Source organism: Lissotriton vulgaris, chromosome 7 (assembly GCF_964263255.1).
Source record: "Lissotriton vulgaris chromosome 7, aLisVul1.2, whole genome shotgun sequence".
Lineage (NCBI taxonomy): Eukaryota > Metazoa > Chordata > Amphibia > Caudata > Salamandridae > Lissotriton > Lissotriton vulgaris.
The window spans coordinates 453,960,749-453,977,394 of NC_141695.1; the positions used below are offsets into that span (position 1 = coordinate 453,960,749).

Consider the following 16,646-nt stretch of genomic DNA (forward strand, 5'->3'; position numbering starts at 1 on the left):
ACCAGAATATACTATTACCCATAAAGAAGACAAATTCTTGATGTATGACAACAAAAGCCATGATAAAAGAATTCTGATTTTTGCAACAAATAACTACCTGCAAAAATTAAAAAATTTTGAAACATGGATGATGGACGGAACTTTTAAAGTGTGTCCAAAAACGTTTTACCAACTTTATACCATTCATTGTGAATATCAAGAAACTAATATTACCTTAATTTATACATTGCAGCCAAATAAAACAAACCCCACCTACATAGAACTATTAACAACAATGAAAGAATTGACAGATGATTACTATCCTCAAAGAATAGCAATAGACTTTGAAATACCTATGATACAAGCTATGCTAAAAATAAACCCACACACTGCCATACAAAGGTGTTATTACCAATTTAATCAAAGTATATGGAGACACCTCCAAAAATCTACCTTAAGTATTAACTACTCTAACAACAGCAACTTCGCTTACCAGATTAAAAAATGATTTGCACTAGCATGCGTACCAACAACAGAAGTGGCAAATTACTACAATACATTAATTGACAGTCCTTTTTACCGCACTAATGAAAAAAAATTAACTCCCCCGTTAGATTATTTCGAACACACCTGGGTAGGAAGATTGCACCGTTCAGGTCACCGTAGACAACCGAAATTCCAAATTCCTTGGTGGAATGTCTATGCTAGCACTATTGCACAAAAGCCAAAACAAATAACGAGGTAGAAGGATGGCATAATGCCTTCCAAGCCACAATAGGGAGAGGACAACCACCACTACACAAACTTATCCAATCAATAAAAAAGAACAAAGTTACCAAGAGCTAAGAATTGAACAATCTTTATCAAAAATAAGACCAAAACTAAGCAAACAAACAATAAATATGTATGAATACCTCCAACAAAAAACAAGAATGTATCCAAGGATCCATGGTCTAGAATACATAGACCTAATAGCAAAATTCATTCTTTAATTAAAGACAAATAGCAAACAGTAAAAACATATAAAACACAGAATTGTTATTTTTATTTTGTATATTAGTTAAATTATGTCATGAAATGTCAGATATAAATTAATATTATGACATAATATAAGTAATTAAAAAAAATCACAAATAAACATTACCCACCCAAAAAACAGAATAAAAGAGAACTTACGGTTGTGTAGCTGTAGAATATCCTCAAAATAGACAATGTAAAAACTAATCCTAGAGAAAAACAATCCACATAGTAATTACAAACACCAAAAAATTGAAAAATACAACTGTATAAAAAAATCCAACGTAGCATTCCTCTCAATAACGAAACCATGAAAACCCAAAAATATTTCACTATAAAAAAATGCACCAAAATCCCAAATAATAAGGAAATTTATATAAACATGTTGTAAAACAAGTAACAACAATTTCCTTTATTTAAAAAAAAAAAACAAGAACAATTCAGTCCGTTCACCAAATCCGGCACCTGTAAATAAAATACAAACAACACCCACCCTTAACAAATAATAAACCCACAAATAGAAATAACAACATATAAAACTTACAAGCACACATAATAAAATAGTAAGTGCAAAACATTAACATTGCATTAACATTAAATAGTACACAAACTACGGAATCACTAACCTACGTAAATAACACGTACATTTCACATAAACAGTTAAATAACATTATTACTAACACATATACACTACCACTAACTAAACAATACCTTAAAACTAATTTAAAAGTAATTAAAATCAAACTTACAGTAACAAACACGCACAGCTCCCAACCACGAGGTTCCGTCTTCACAAATGACCCAAACAACGATGTAGATAGTCTAAAAAGTGAACTAAGGAAAACAAAATGGCAGCATAATTAAAACAAAAATAGGACTAAATCCCTACAGAAATAAATGGGAACAAATAAACAAAATTGAAAACTGTCTTAAAAATGTTTTTGTTTTATTTAAATGTGGAAAATAAACATATTAATATTGTAAAATATATACATTAATTATATGTGAAAAAACATATAATACAAAAATTAATGTATAATTAATTTATATTAAAACATATATTTATAACTTTAACGTTTTATTTACTTATAATATACAAATGTTACAAAATGTATATATGTACTTTTGCAAAGAAAAAACAATTTGTAAATCATTTAACATTTTACATTTTATTGAAATGAAATACAATTTTATATGATAAGTAATAAAACATTGTTAAAAAATGTACAATGTATATATATTACAACTACTGCAATTTTGTACATCATTAAATACAAATGTAAAAAAGTTCATGAAAAATTTACAAATGTTTTCATTTATTAATATAAACAACACACTAAAGACTGTATACTCATGACAAAATTATACTATGTTACTTTATAATTATACAAGCATTACAAATAAATAATAAAATGTTACAAAAATGTGTAATTCATTTGCAAATATATGGTATTAAATATAATTTTTTGAAAAGTTCAAAATATATTACACAATATTCAAAAAAAATATTTCAAACAATAACAAGTTGTATTTATTTACAATGTTGTAATAAAAAAAGAATTCAATAATCATAATTCACTATTATAATTCCAAAAATACAATTAGAGTGAAAGAAAATATTGCATAGTAAAATATAATAAATTACTATTCTAAATCCAAATTCAATATAAATCATTGAAAATGCTGGACAGTAAACCATAATAATTTACTATTCTAACTCCAAGCACAACATAACTCAGGGAAAGTGCTGGACAGTAAACCATGTTAATTTAGTATTCAAACTCCAAGTCCAATATAACTCAGGGAAAATGCTGGACAGTAAACCATAATAATTTACTATTCTAACTCCAAGTCCAATATAACTCATAGAAAGTGCTGGACAGTAAACCACAATAATTTACTATTCTAACTCCAAACGCAACATAACTCAGGGAAAGTGCTGACAGTAAACCATAATAATTTACTATTCTAACTCCAAGTCCAATATAACTCAGGGAAAATGCTGTATAGTACCATAATAATTTACTATTCTAACTCCAAACACATCATAACAACTCCAACGCGTCCAGAACGCATCAGCCAGACTCATACTAGACATCCTGCGTAAAGACCACATTTCTGGCCACTTGAAAAACCTCCACTGGCTTCCCGTCAACAAGAGGATAACATTCCGCCTCCTAACCCACGCACACAAAGCACTTTACGAACTTGGACCCGAATGCCTCAACACGCGACTCTCCTTCTACACCCCCCCCTGCCAGCTGCGCTCTTCCAACCAAGCCCTTGCCGCCGTCCATCGCATCAACAAAACCACCATGGGAGGAAGATCCTTCTCCTACCTGGCGGCTAATACCTGGAACTCACTTCCCATTCACCTCCGCCTCACTCAGAACCACCTAGCATTCAGAAAGCAACTTAAAACCTGGATATTCGACATGTAATTCCCCTCCCATCCTCAAGCGCCTTGAGACCCTCTGGGTATGTAGCGCGCTATACAAATTTACTGACTTGACTTGACTTGACATAACAAAATTTAATTTTTAAAATTCACAATTAAAATTTCAACATTTAATCATTTTTTTAATTCTAATTATTTAAATTTCAAAATATTGTTACACAACATTTTTAAAGTACTAACCACCCTTATCATCTATAAATACAATATCCCAACACTAAATTATAGACAAATTTTAATAATATATAACATAATTTTATTAAATATTAAGGCCCCCATTAGGATGGTGGGTGGACTTTGTCCGCCCGCCACCCAGGCGGAAAACGGGACCGCCCGCAAGCTGAGCTGCGATCCCGCACTGCATATTAGAATGCGCTCACCACAGTGGTGGGTGCATCATGCTTTTTTAACCCCATCCATGCTCATGACGAGCTCAGCTCGTCATGCAGTACAGTGCTCCTGACAAGCTGAGCTCGTCATGACCACACCTGTTTTCATTGCTGTCCTGCACAGCAGAGGGATTTCTCAAGCAGCGATGTGGTTAACATTGTGGAGGGCGGTGCTCTCAGCACCGCCCGCCACAATGCTAAAAATGCATGTATGCATTTGCATACACAAAGCGGCAGGCACCGCGCGGTGCCTGACGCATTGTGTATGCAAATGCAGGGGGTAGCACAGGTACCCCCCATGTGCACCCTCCCCCTCCTTCACCATGGGGGCCTGCAGGGGGCCCCTGAAGTGAAGACCACATGCCTTTCAACAACCTGCTCCTAAAAAATATACAAATTTTAATAATATATAACATAATTTCATTAAAAAAATTCTAATATCAAATTCAAAATTTCGAAATGTTAATTTTTTTTACTTCTAAATGTTTACATTTCTATAAATGTTAACACATTTTTAAATTACTACCCACCCTTATCCCTATAAACCCAACAAACCACTCCTAAAATATTTACAAATGTAATAATATATAACATTTCATTACATAAGAAATTTCTAATTTCAAACTTAACGTTTTGAAATTTACAGTGCGTACACCCCATGATCGCGGCGTATAGTGCGTACCCCTGCGATCATGGGGTGTGCGTACCGTACCCCATGATCGCAGGGGTATGCACCGTACCCCTGCGATTATGGGGGGTACGCACTGTACCCGGGGGGGGGGGCGTTCCGTACCTGTTTCAAGGCGAACTCTGCTTTTACGGCTGTTTTCAGCTCCCATAGAAAAAGGGTCGTACGGTGCGTACCCGACACGAATCGTACTTGCTGGGTCGGAAAAACCAGCCGTGAACCATACGGATGTCGCGTACAGCGGGTTACAGAGGGAGAATCGTACTGGGATTTGATTTGTACGGTCTCTGTATGATTCGTACAGAGTACAGCTCCTGTTGCGAATCGTACTTCGTCATACGTACGGGGGACGTTGCAGGGTACGATTCATACGAGAAAAATGCTCTGAACAGCTACTCGGAGCGTTTTTACCCGAATCGGAATCGACCCCTAAATAATTTACATTTACATTTTTTAAATTACTACCCACACTTATCCCCTATAAAATAAACATCCCGCTCCTAAACATTATACACAAAAAAAATTGAAAATAACATTTACTATTTACATCAAAACATTAAACATATGAAAAACATAACAATTATTAAACAACTTTAAAAAATTCATCCATTATAAACATAATATTGATATAAATTACATCGATATTTATTTCAACTATATTTACTACATCGATATTTTACAATGTCTATATTTCTACACTACTAAAAACGATATTTCCTACATCGATATTTAAGACATTGATATTTAACACAGACGACATTCTTACCTCGATATTTCTGCTTCTCGATATTTCCCCATCGATATTCTTGCTATACACCATCTGTGTGTATCCCCCTTACCCTGACTAGAAGCAAAGGTCCTAATTTGGACAATGGTACCTACCTCTGCCATCTAAAGACCCCCATTTCTAACATTGGTGGTTAGCCGTGAGGATTTGAACCTGTATTTGTACTTGACCCACAGTGATTGGTGTACATCACTATTTTGTGCAGTTCACTACACAACCATATACTGTGTTTTATTTTTGGTCCTATTTTTGAGTGACCCTTAAAGTATCCACGCATCATGTCTCAGAAGGGTAAACCAGTAAGTGGGATGGCAGAATTGGAGCTTGATATTGAAATGTTGCATTCCTACGAAGTAGATCATCTCAAACAATTTAGCTAGGATTTGTGATGTCCCATGAAGAGCAGCTCCAGGAAAGATGAGCTGCAGAAGGCCTTAAGGGCCTGGGGGGAAGCCAAAAAGGTTGGGGAGACAGGTGATCCCGAGGCCGATAAGGATGTACGAAGGGGTGGTTTCTAATCACAGGATCTGCCTGTGACAGTAGCAGGCTCCAGGACTGGCAGCGTCCATTCTGCTGAAAGTCTTTCCTCAGAGGAGCGGGAGGAGAACCAAAGGGTCAGAGACCATGAGCTGGAGTTCATGAGGCGCCGGGCCAAGGCTGAGGAGAGCAAGAATGCAAGAATTGTTACTGTGAGAGTTGGTACAAATACTTAACTTCTCGCTGCTCATGCCAAGCTACCAAGGGGGTGAGCAGGGGTTATCTAAAGTGTGTATTCCCCTTACACTGACTAGAAGCAAGGGTCCCTATTTGGACATAGGTACCTACCTCTGCCAACTAGAGACCCCCATTTCTAAAAGGAAGCAAAACTGAGGGTGTGGTGTGGGAAAGCAAAAATGATGGTGTGATGGGGGACGTGGCACAGAGGGCTTAGGGAAGCAAACAATAGACAGAGCAATGCAGCAGGCAGGGGGAGAAAAGCAAATGAGCAAGAGCAACGTTAAGCTGGGGGCAAAAGCACACCCTTTACAGGTAATCTGAGCCAAGGAGCGAAGCGCAGTGAGATGCCACTTTGGAACTGGAGAACAGCTCAGTAAAGCGCCCTAATAACTTCTGTTGGTTGGGTTTGTGGTTCGGGTTGCAGGAGAGTGTGTCCAAAGAAACATTTAGAGCCAAAGATTTTCTTTCTTTTTTTGATCCTTTTTAAAGAGGAACTAACTGAGAAAAGAGCCCTTTGTTAAAGTAATGGGTTTTAGCAAGTGAGCAGAGGAGCAAACCTAAAGCATATTCATGTTTCACATAGATGTTCGTTCAGAAAATAAACATGCCAGATCTAGCGGAATTTTCATCACAGACCTTTGACCTCCCCTGAAGAGCTCCCCATTTGCTACGAGTTAAACAAGCTGGTCGTCACTACTGCAGTAAGAGAAACTCATGCAAGAAAAATAGTGCTTACAGACTAAAGAAGACGTACCGTGTAACAACTGGAGTAAAAGGGACAATCCCCATGGGGGGTTAAATGTACCCCATCGTACATGGGGTACGGCTCGTACACCCATCGTACATGGGGTACAGCTCGTACACCCCATGATCGCAGGGGTACGCACCGTAGCCGTGCGATCATGGGGGGTACGCACCGTACCCGGGGGGGGGCGTTCCGTACCTGTTTCGGCACGAACTCTGCTTTTACGACTGTTTTCAGCTCCTGTAGAAAAAGGGTCGTACCCCACACGTATCGTACTTCCTGGGTCATAAAAACCAGCTGCGAACCGTACAGATGTTGCGTACAGCGGGTTCCGAGGGAGAATTGTACGGAGATTAGAGTCGTACGGTCTCTGTACGACTCGTAAGGAGTACAGCTCCTGGTACGAATCGTACTTCGTCGTACGTACGGGGGACGTTGCAGGGTACGATTCGTACGGGAAAAACGCTCCGAACGGCTAATTATAGCGTTTTTTCCCAAATCGGAATCAGCCCCTAAGTGATACTAAGGAGGGACTAGCAAGCCTAATAATGAATCAGAAGCCAATATTTACAGAGGACAATGACACAAGCCAATGACCAATATTGGCAGTGAGTGGGAGGGGATTCAAGTACATACTCCAATACCGCATGGCTCGCAGAGTAGCGCATGGGCTGCCCACGCGCAACCTAAAAAACTAAGCTCTCCCGAAATCCTGAAGTAATATGAAGCTAAAGCAGGGCTTGTTTGCAAAGACATTTTACAAACTAACCTGAAGCATGATGTGTAAATTGGTTATTTATGAAACATAATATCATCTCCTACATACAAAACCCACCACAGGCCCAGAAGAGGCAGGACTGCAACACCTTTAAATGATTCTCTTATCTGCAGAGCTCAAAGAGGGTAGTACCATCGCAGATGGTTTCTGGGGGCAGAAGGGGACAGATAATGACTGTATGCGGAGCATCCACCTTTGGAGTGGCGTAGTCTATCCTTTGTATCAATGGTGTTCTCTGCTCAGGTATATTTGACACTTGCAGTGCTTTCATGCCTCTTTCGCGAGGTTGGATCACAACTCGGAGATGCTGTGAGAGGATGGAAGGCACAAGATGGTTATGGTCACCCAAGAGTATATCTACTTTTTCAATTAAAGCTTCATAGTTCCTGTTCCTTTCACCGTCCATCAGCACATTCCCTATTTTCACAGCATCACAGCAAATCTGCAGCAGAGGGCGGCAAAAAAGCTCCAAGGCCACCTCCATGCCTGTCAGCCCTCACTGAGCCTTGTTCCTCTATGCATGCCCCTTGTTGTCCTAATTCAGCCCCTGTTGCTCTCAGACGTCTTCCGGTCAGTTCTGAGAGCTACAGCATGAGACTCTTCACCAGGTTCCTCAGGGAGCTTGCCAGTTGAAAAGCACTGAAGCTCAGTTCCCCTCTTGATGAAGTAGGCAGGATTGGTCCTGTCACCAGGTGGGTAGCAGTCTGTGGCCACTAGCTGCCAGCTCTGCAGGCCACTTGCTGCTGCAGTCCCCTACTCAGACTATATAGCTACGGACCACTCCCTGACGCTCGGACTCCATCAGGCTAATAAAACCGCCCATTAGAAGGGACTAAGACTTGCCACAGGAGAGCAGGTCTCTCGGCGAGGCAGAAGGTTGGCTGTGAGCAAGGGACTTGTTCTGCAGTCTCAGATGAGAACTGACATCCATCCATCCTTCCCAGGGCACGGGTCGGGGGTACACGCAGGTAAACGGCATCCACCCACTTTTTTCACAGGGTGGACGCTGTCCCTCCTGCCAAGAAGTTGGGCCCCACAGAAATATGTTGAACTGGTCCTGGTGTAAGACACAGAGACTCGTTCAACAGCGCCTGCACGTTGTCCATTCCTAGCAGCAACGTGCAGGCAGCGAAGGAGCCTTTTTTTCACCTCCAGCAGGGCCAAAGTTAGGGGCCTTCTAGCCTCCTTTTGTTTGTATGTGCTGACTGGGGGCCGCTTGAAGCCTCGCACTTAAATGTAAATGCCACAGAGGGAAACAAAGGCACACAGCTTGCCTTCTCTTCACAGGAACTTAAGATAGGCATGTGTCTGTATATAAATGCAGACTCTGTAAGACTGTGAGATGGGTTGGTCTCTTCCAGTATTTACACAAATAATTTAAATAGCACTATTTTATTTCTTTTATAGCGCTGGGTCGTAAAGCAAGGATGTAATTTGCATACTGTCTGACTGGGTCAGCCCCCCACTTCTTTTTATAAGAATTGTGCCCTGATCCTTCCAGCCACTGACACGCTCATCAATCATCATTCATGGATCCACAGACACGGATGCATTCTTCTATCCAGTGAAAACCACGCATTTACTCACTCAGCAGCATCCTTTCCACATTCATTCATCAACTACCCCCCCCCCCCCCTATATATTGTCAGTGGCTCTTTCAATGTTGTCGTTTGTGTTTTTATGTATGGTATGTCTTTCTGTGCCCGGGTGTCTGTATGCTTGCTGCTCTGTGCCTTTGTAATCGTCCCTTGAAAATATGTATTGTTATAAAAAAGACGAAAGGTAAAATGCAATATATTGTTCATCTTGTTTAGATATTTAGGCGACGACACCGCCCCTCCTTCATTTTCCAATTGGTACTCAAAACGTTCTACCCCGGACTCCCAAAAACATTCTTTATTTTGCGTCTCTCTCCATCTTGTGAACTTAGACCGGAGCAACCCTGACAGGAAATTCTGGCTCCACAGCTGGTGCTTCCGGGAAAGAGGGAAAACATGCTGTTGCATGAGGCCGTGGTTCCAAATTTCGAGATGTTTACCGCACTGCATCTCGTTGCCCGGTGGTTTCCGGCATCCTTCCTCGTCCGGGTGGTGGTGTCATTTTCTAGCAAGCACACACCCTGCTATTTAACCGAGCTTTGGGGCTTTGGGTTTGCCTATCTGTGCCAGATTTTGACAGGTCAGTTGAGAAGCGCCTAGTGCCCTCATGAGACAACGGAGATTTAACCGGACTTTCTAACGCGAGAGCATTTGAACTTAAGTCGTGCTTCGCTCTGGAGTCGGCACAGAGGCAGTCGGTGCGTTGCTTTTGATTGATCCTCTTTCACTGCATTGCTGCCCAAGACTTGAAAGATGTCGGCTCCCTCCATTTACCAGGACTTAAACTACGAAGACGGCAACGTCTACTCCGTGTTAGAAGAAGTAACGCGAAAGCAGCAGCAGCCTTCCAGGAATGCGCCAACTTTACAAGGTAAGTCACTTGTGCTCAGATTTCCTGCATTTCAGGCAAGGAAGCGCTGCATGAAAAATTGAAGCACTGTTACTGTGGGCGATATGGCAGCACTGCAGCAAAACCGGCCCCCACTACATCAAAACCTTACTCTTCCTTTCTCCCGGGAAACGCCCGTGCACAGTACTGCCAGTCCGGCCCTGTCTGGATGTAACACAGAACGCAGAGCCTCGTGCTGTGGCACATATGAGATTCTGCACTGTCCTATGTTGACTGCGGACAGGAGGTACATATTTCAGCATAAACTCCTATGGGCTTAGTTACAAGCCCCTTGCGCCGCTGATGAGTCACTTTTTTATGATGATGATGCTCCGCCAGAGCAGAGTGCAGACCCGTGGCCTCATGGCCTCCTAGATATGGTGTAAGGCAATGCAGCACAAGTGGCAACCTTGCCTTACACTGGGTCAGGGAGGCAGTGCAGTTGGTGTTCCCACGCAACACCCATGGGTTTTCACACATTTCCAGTTTTACAAGGAAGTGTAAACCTAGGAATGCGTAAAAACTGTACACCTCCCCATGGCAGGCATAACGAGGAGAAATATCGTTATTTCTCCTAGTTATTTCCTCTTTTTATGTGTGCTGCATTCCGCAACACACATGGATCTTTTTATGTGTGCTGCATTCCGCAACACAAATGGAAAGAGGAGAACACTTCCCCAGATTTTTTTTGACAAGGAAGGTGTCCCTTCCTGCACAAAAATAATCCTGCCTAAAATGTAGACGCTTGCATTGGAGCACGGCCGCTAATTGTGCACTGGCTAAAAGGACAGGAATGTAATATTTCCTGCACTATTGATTTGATGTAGGGCAGCTATCAAAAACACGCAGTGCTGCCCTACTCCAAATCATTGTAAATGAGGCCCTTAGTGTAGGCACAAGCTCAGCGATCACATAAGTGTGATATGTGCTTTAGGTTAAAGCATCCATGTTTGTCTAACTTTTTTTTCTTTTTTAAACAAGACGTACACCGTTCATCACAAATTCCTAGTGTAGGCACAAGCACAGGAACAAATATGTCAGCTATGTGTTTTGCATGTTACATGTTCATATATCGGGTGATATCCCACTTTACCCCACACTTGTGCCTTCTCTTCTTTGACGTTAGAATTTAGTGCAACCCCAGATCACGCTATTTTAGTGAATTTACCTTTGCCCTCAAACCTAAGGTTTTTGCCCTCTCCCACCACAGACACAGCCCCATTGCAAACGTTAGCGAGCGGTTAGCATAAATCAGTTTTAGCGCGGTGCCCAACTTACAGAACAAAGTAACTTTTGAGCTTGAAAGCTAATTCTTTGCTGCCTCCGGTGGCTTAGTGGACTAATGCATCCATTCTAGGAGCCAGTGTTTGACCTCATCTTCAGATGTTCACTTCCAGTAGTTCCACTTAGCCTTTCATCCTTCTGAAACCAATAAAATGAGTACCGTACTGATATTCAGCGCCGAGATACCCTTCTGGGTGAACGTGTGATTACAAATAAACATGTGATGTTGTTCTTTGGATGCTTCCTATTGCTGAGCGCCAGTGCAAACTCTTAGTATATCTGCGTCTTAATTTTTTCATTTTTCCTTTCTTTCTCAATTCTAAATATTGGGAAAATGTTGATGGCATTAAACAATTTGTAAATTAGTTTAAAGCAGAACTCCTGGAACACACATTTTCTGAAGCACAGTGTTGAATGTAGACACATTTCACCTGAATGTTTTTTTCTATATTAAATAGATTAGGAAATGAATACTCTTGAAGGGGAATGGAATGGGAAACCGCAGAACAGTAGTGAGTAAAGGGTCAAGGGCAGTTTAATAGTTAGGCTACTTCAACCCAGAACCATGCACACATTTTTATTGGATGGAAGAAAGTGGCCAGGCTCACAGTCAGAAATGTACAACTTGGGGCCGGATTCCGATGTCGGATGGACCGGAGTCTAACACGTTTCACTCAGAGTATTGAGCTTCCTGAAGGCTTGATTCGGTTAGAGTTGGACATATGAGAGAGGATACCCTTGCCAATAAATCAGTTAGTACACGAAGCAATACATCTGAGACCGATTAACATATTAATATTGTCTAACCTTTGCACCTTATTCTCTCGGTAGCAGGCCATTTCTGGACCAGCTGCTCCTAAAAGCAAATTTCAGTGTTATTCTTCGATTTTAACTGCAAATGTGCCCTTTTGAAATCCATTTTTTTCTTCGGCCCCTTTAAGGTGAATTGTACAGCGTGAAATAATTAAGGAAGCCTCAATGATCATATCCTGCCCTGCTTCAAGTTTAACCATCCGTGGGTCCTCGCATCGAAAAGAAGCATTTTTCAACCAACCCAATTCAACAATCCAAAACACCTGTCATTCTACCAAAACTGTTTTGAGATAAGGTGGACTCAAGCAATACAGTCTATTCTGCTACCGAGACGCCTATTTTCAAAGAAAGTTAATTATCTGGTTGATACTAATTTAGTGTTTGCAAATAGCCAGTGTAAACAGAAGCATGTATTATACACCTACATAGTACAAAGGTGTTTTGGGTGGTGTTATGCCAAATGCGGTTCAAGTGGAACAGCGCCACCCACAAAACCGCCAAGTGCGTGTTGCTGTGTAAAACGCAGGCGTCAAATGCACCTGCGCTCCCCGCGTCTGTGCCAGCGGGCCAGCTCTCTGAGCAGTGCCTGCGACTCAGAGGAGAGAAGCGGCACCTATCCTGTCTAGGAAGGTTCGAAGGGTTCATGAGGACCCAAGGTTCTAGACTGCACCCTCATGTTGGGGGTAGACCTGTGTTCCATGCAAGGAATGGAGGGTGTTGGAGCTGTGCAGACACATAGTGCCCTGCTATTGCCATTGCAACTCTCTTCTTCTTGAGGGGAGATGCAACTTCTGACTGAAACTTGAAACCCCTTCCTGCAGGAACCAGTAGAATTTGTGAGTCTATCAAGGACCTGAGAGGGCTCAATATTTAGACAAGATGTAACATTGCCCTCCATGATTACTGCGGATCCAGAACTAAATATGGGGCAACCTGGTATTCCTGGGAACCTGGGTAATCAATATTCTGAAATAAAAAGGGTTCCCTCGGAGAAAGCCTAAAGCCTACGCTACCTTGGCCTAAACAATCATCACAAACACAAATATATGAATGTATTACGTAGTATAATGAACAAAATCCAAAATATATATCGCAATGATTATACATTGTGTGCTAAAGTGAATGACAGAGAATGTGGCATGTGAGTGATGGTGCACTAGGTGTACCTATCAAAAATAAAACAGAAACACTGTAGACATATTTCCAATACGATTTTAGATCATGACTCTTTTAGAGCAGAGTTTGAGTGAATGGCAATAACACTCTACATGTCATAGTGTAAAGAAGAGCCTTTCACAGGTTTCTTCATAAGTAGCTTTATATCTTTCAGCATCCCCAGCACGAAACTAGCCTCCAGTAGCCTTCAGAACTTTTCCATAACGGGATTTCCCTAGAACTCTCACAAGAAAATTCCACGCATTGGCCAACAATCACCATGACATCTCCACACATAGCTTCGGTATATAAAATATTTCAAAGGGGCCTTCATCAGGACTAGATGGAAGCACCATGAAGCAAAAAAGAACTTGATCAATTATTTTGGTGAAATGACCACCGGGTCCTCAGTTCACAGAAAATTATCCTTCTTTTAAGGATCAGTACTAGGAACACTGAGATTAATTGATAAGTCCTGATAGCGTTTGGTGGATTTTGGGGGCCCTGGGCCAAACATATTTTGGGGGCCCCTGTTCAGAACAGCTTTAAATTTATGATCCACTTTCAGCTTTCTTATAACCTCTTTTATAAGGTTACTGACCCTACACAGGCAGACTGGTTAAAATTCTCTTGTGTTTCAATCTAATATTCAGGGATAGTGATGTGTGTTTTTATTATTGTAATATAGCAGCAGCTCATTAATATTATTTTACATAATCGCTACAATCTACTGCTATTTAGCATATGTTAGCTCCTGTTTTGATCTAAAAGGAACTTTTTTTTATAGAAGTTACATGGTGGTGAAAAACATAAATGCAATGGTATTTAGTATGCAAATAAGTGAAGGTCAGGAAGGGCTCGATCCACCTGGCCTTCATGGATTTGTCTAGTGCCTTTGACACTGTTAATAGAGAGTAACTGTGGGATATGCTGGAAAGTTTAGGAGTGGAACTAACTCTGGTGTCACTTATCTCTAGGCTACATTTTAACACCACCTTTTCCATAAGGTATGAAACTCAGGGGGAAAAAACTGAACAGATAGCTTCAACAGAGGGCATCCTGCAAGGGTGCATCCTAGCCCCCTTTTTTTGTTTTTAATTTACACTAATGTCCTGGAGGCTTCCCTATTAAATAGAAATCTGGATTTTCACAAGATTGGTAGCAAATCTCTCCCCTTGTTATCTGATGACACGGTGCTAATGGCCACGACAGCGAATGGGCTTCAGAATACCTTGATTATTGATTTTATGTCATCACTTGATCTTAATGTTAGTTTTATTAAATCATACATCATGGTCTGCAGTCTAAAGAGCACAAAGACTAAGATCTGTGTAGCATAGAACAAGAGAATAGAAAAGGTTGAGAATTGTATGTACATGGGCAATTTATTAACAATAAACTAAGCTCGGGCCCACTTGTGACATCAAGAGCTCACTAAACAAACAAGGCAGTGGATGGGCTTTTTCATTTTGCCTGCAAATTAGGTTCTAAGCCTGTGAGGCAAATACTTACTCTTTATAAAGCCAAATGAAGTTTCATTGCAACATATGGTGCAGGGGTGTGCGGGCATCACAATGCACACGAGTTACAAGTAGTGGAAAATAAATTCACTAAAAGGCTTATGATGATGCCTGATAGTGCCCCTAACCGCCTATGTCATGATGAATTAGGACTAAAACAGTTGGAAGATCGTATAGCGTGTGCAACTCTACTATTGTGGGCGAAAATGTGGCTTTCCAAAGAACTAATGTTCTCCAGAGAAATATTAAAATACTGTCAAAACTTGGCCAACTCTCCCCAAAATACCATGGCAAGAAAGACAAATATCATGAAATAGGACTTGGGCACTTCAATGATAGCCCTAAAAGTATTCCATTGAACACCAAATTTATCGTGAAAGAGGCATTGCATTCAAGGGGAAACACGCGTGATCTTCATCAAGATTAAATCGGCTAGATGTATTTGTCCCCTGCACCACTGCAATGTTATCTAACATTCACCACTATCTCGCAGACTAGATCCTACCTAACTAGAATCTAGTAAGGTACTGTGCATTTTTTGCTAGTGCTTCCATGCCAGTGCGGTGGGGTGTATGATCTCTTTCTTTTTCCATGTGACAACCTCACAAATCAAAGCACTGTGCACTGTATTTTATTTTGCACTTTATATAAAACTGAAATTAGTAGATTTATAATTTCATTGTTAAAGAAAATTCGCCCTTGTACATATGTTGATGGTTTTAAATATTTGCAATCATTGGCCACCCCGACATTTTTAGTGCAGTAGCCAGTTATGTAAAAGTATAATTGGCCATTAAGAAAAGATATGAATTAGAACACATTGAGCTGTCCCAGTGAAACTGTTGTACGTTTAGGATTTGTTTTTAATATATCAGCTAGATGGCTTATACAAATTGTGATAATACCTTTGCAAATCTGAATTGGTGCTATGAATTGTCGCCAGATGCTGAATTTTATGAAGTGTGCTCATTTGAAGGCTATAGTTTTTAAGTAATCCGTAAACCTTGGAGGTCTACTTAGTTGCAGTAAAACCCACTAGAAATGCACTTTATCCTATGTATTGACATGATTTATGGATCCCTCATGTGATATTTTTAATGTGCTGAATATTTTTCTTATTTGTATTCTTTTATGGCTGCTGAAGCCGAATAAAGATTTATTGATGATGATGGTATTTAAAATGATCCATGTTTGCAAATTATTCAAGGTCATCAGGGCAGGTCTGTGTGGAAATCAGAGCCAGATCTTTCAGGGGTCCCCCTGAAAGGCTGGGGCTATGGGCCAGAGCCCACTTTGCCCATGCCTTAAAATGTCTCTGATTTGGTGGCCTTTCGCTCAATTTTTTGTCTCCCTCCTTCAATTTGTCTGATATTGTATTTGCTGGTTAGAACTCTGCACACTTTGCCAGGGCTACAGTGCTTGTGCTCTCTCCCCTAAAACATGGCAATATTGGCTCATCCCCAATTGGCATATTGAATTCAGTGTAAGTCCCTAGTAAAGTGCACTACATATATTCACTGAAAAAACCACAGGTTCAGGGACGTTATAGTTAGTTGGACATTTCACTCTTACAAAACCAGAGAAATTCCGCCGTTATAGTTAACTATAACTCGTGCCCCCGCAATGAACTGCTGATGACGTCACATATTACATCATTCATGACATGGTCAGTGACATCACTGATGACATGTCAAATGACATCACTGATGATATCATCCATTGACTGCTTGTTCCTGTAAAGTTAAAATATTTTTCTCTATATATATATGTATATATGCCAAGGCTTATTAAAGAATAAGTGGGTGTCTTAAGTGTCTAAATGGATGATTTAG

The 16,646-nt window shown here is 40.6% G+C and overlaps 1 protein-coding gene across 3 annotated transcripts in view; it reads left to right on the forward strand.

Moving 5' to 3' along the window:
* The window catches only part of LOC147701846 (CD209 antigen-like protein C), a 458,064-nt gene that overhangs the window by 230,541 nt on the left and 210,877 nt on the right, over window positions 1–16,646 (forward strand). For 2 of the 3 annotated variants that reach the window (XM_086930480.1, XM_086930478.1), the window contains exon 1: window positions 9,656–10,024. The exons of the other annotated variant lie outside the window; for it this stretch is intronic. In XM_086930480.1, coding sequence (XP_086786606.1) covers window positions 9,907–10,024 — 118 coding nt within the window. In that variant the 5' untranslated portion in view covers window positions 9,656–9,906. Of the gene's footprint in view, window positions 1–9,655; window positions 10,025–16,646 lie in introns of those variants that run through there. 3 annotated transcript variants of the gene reach the window in all.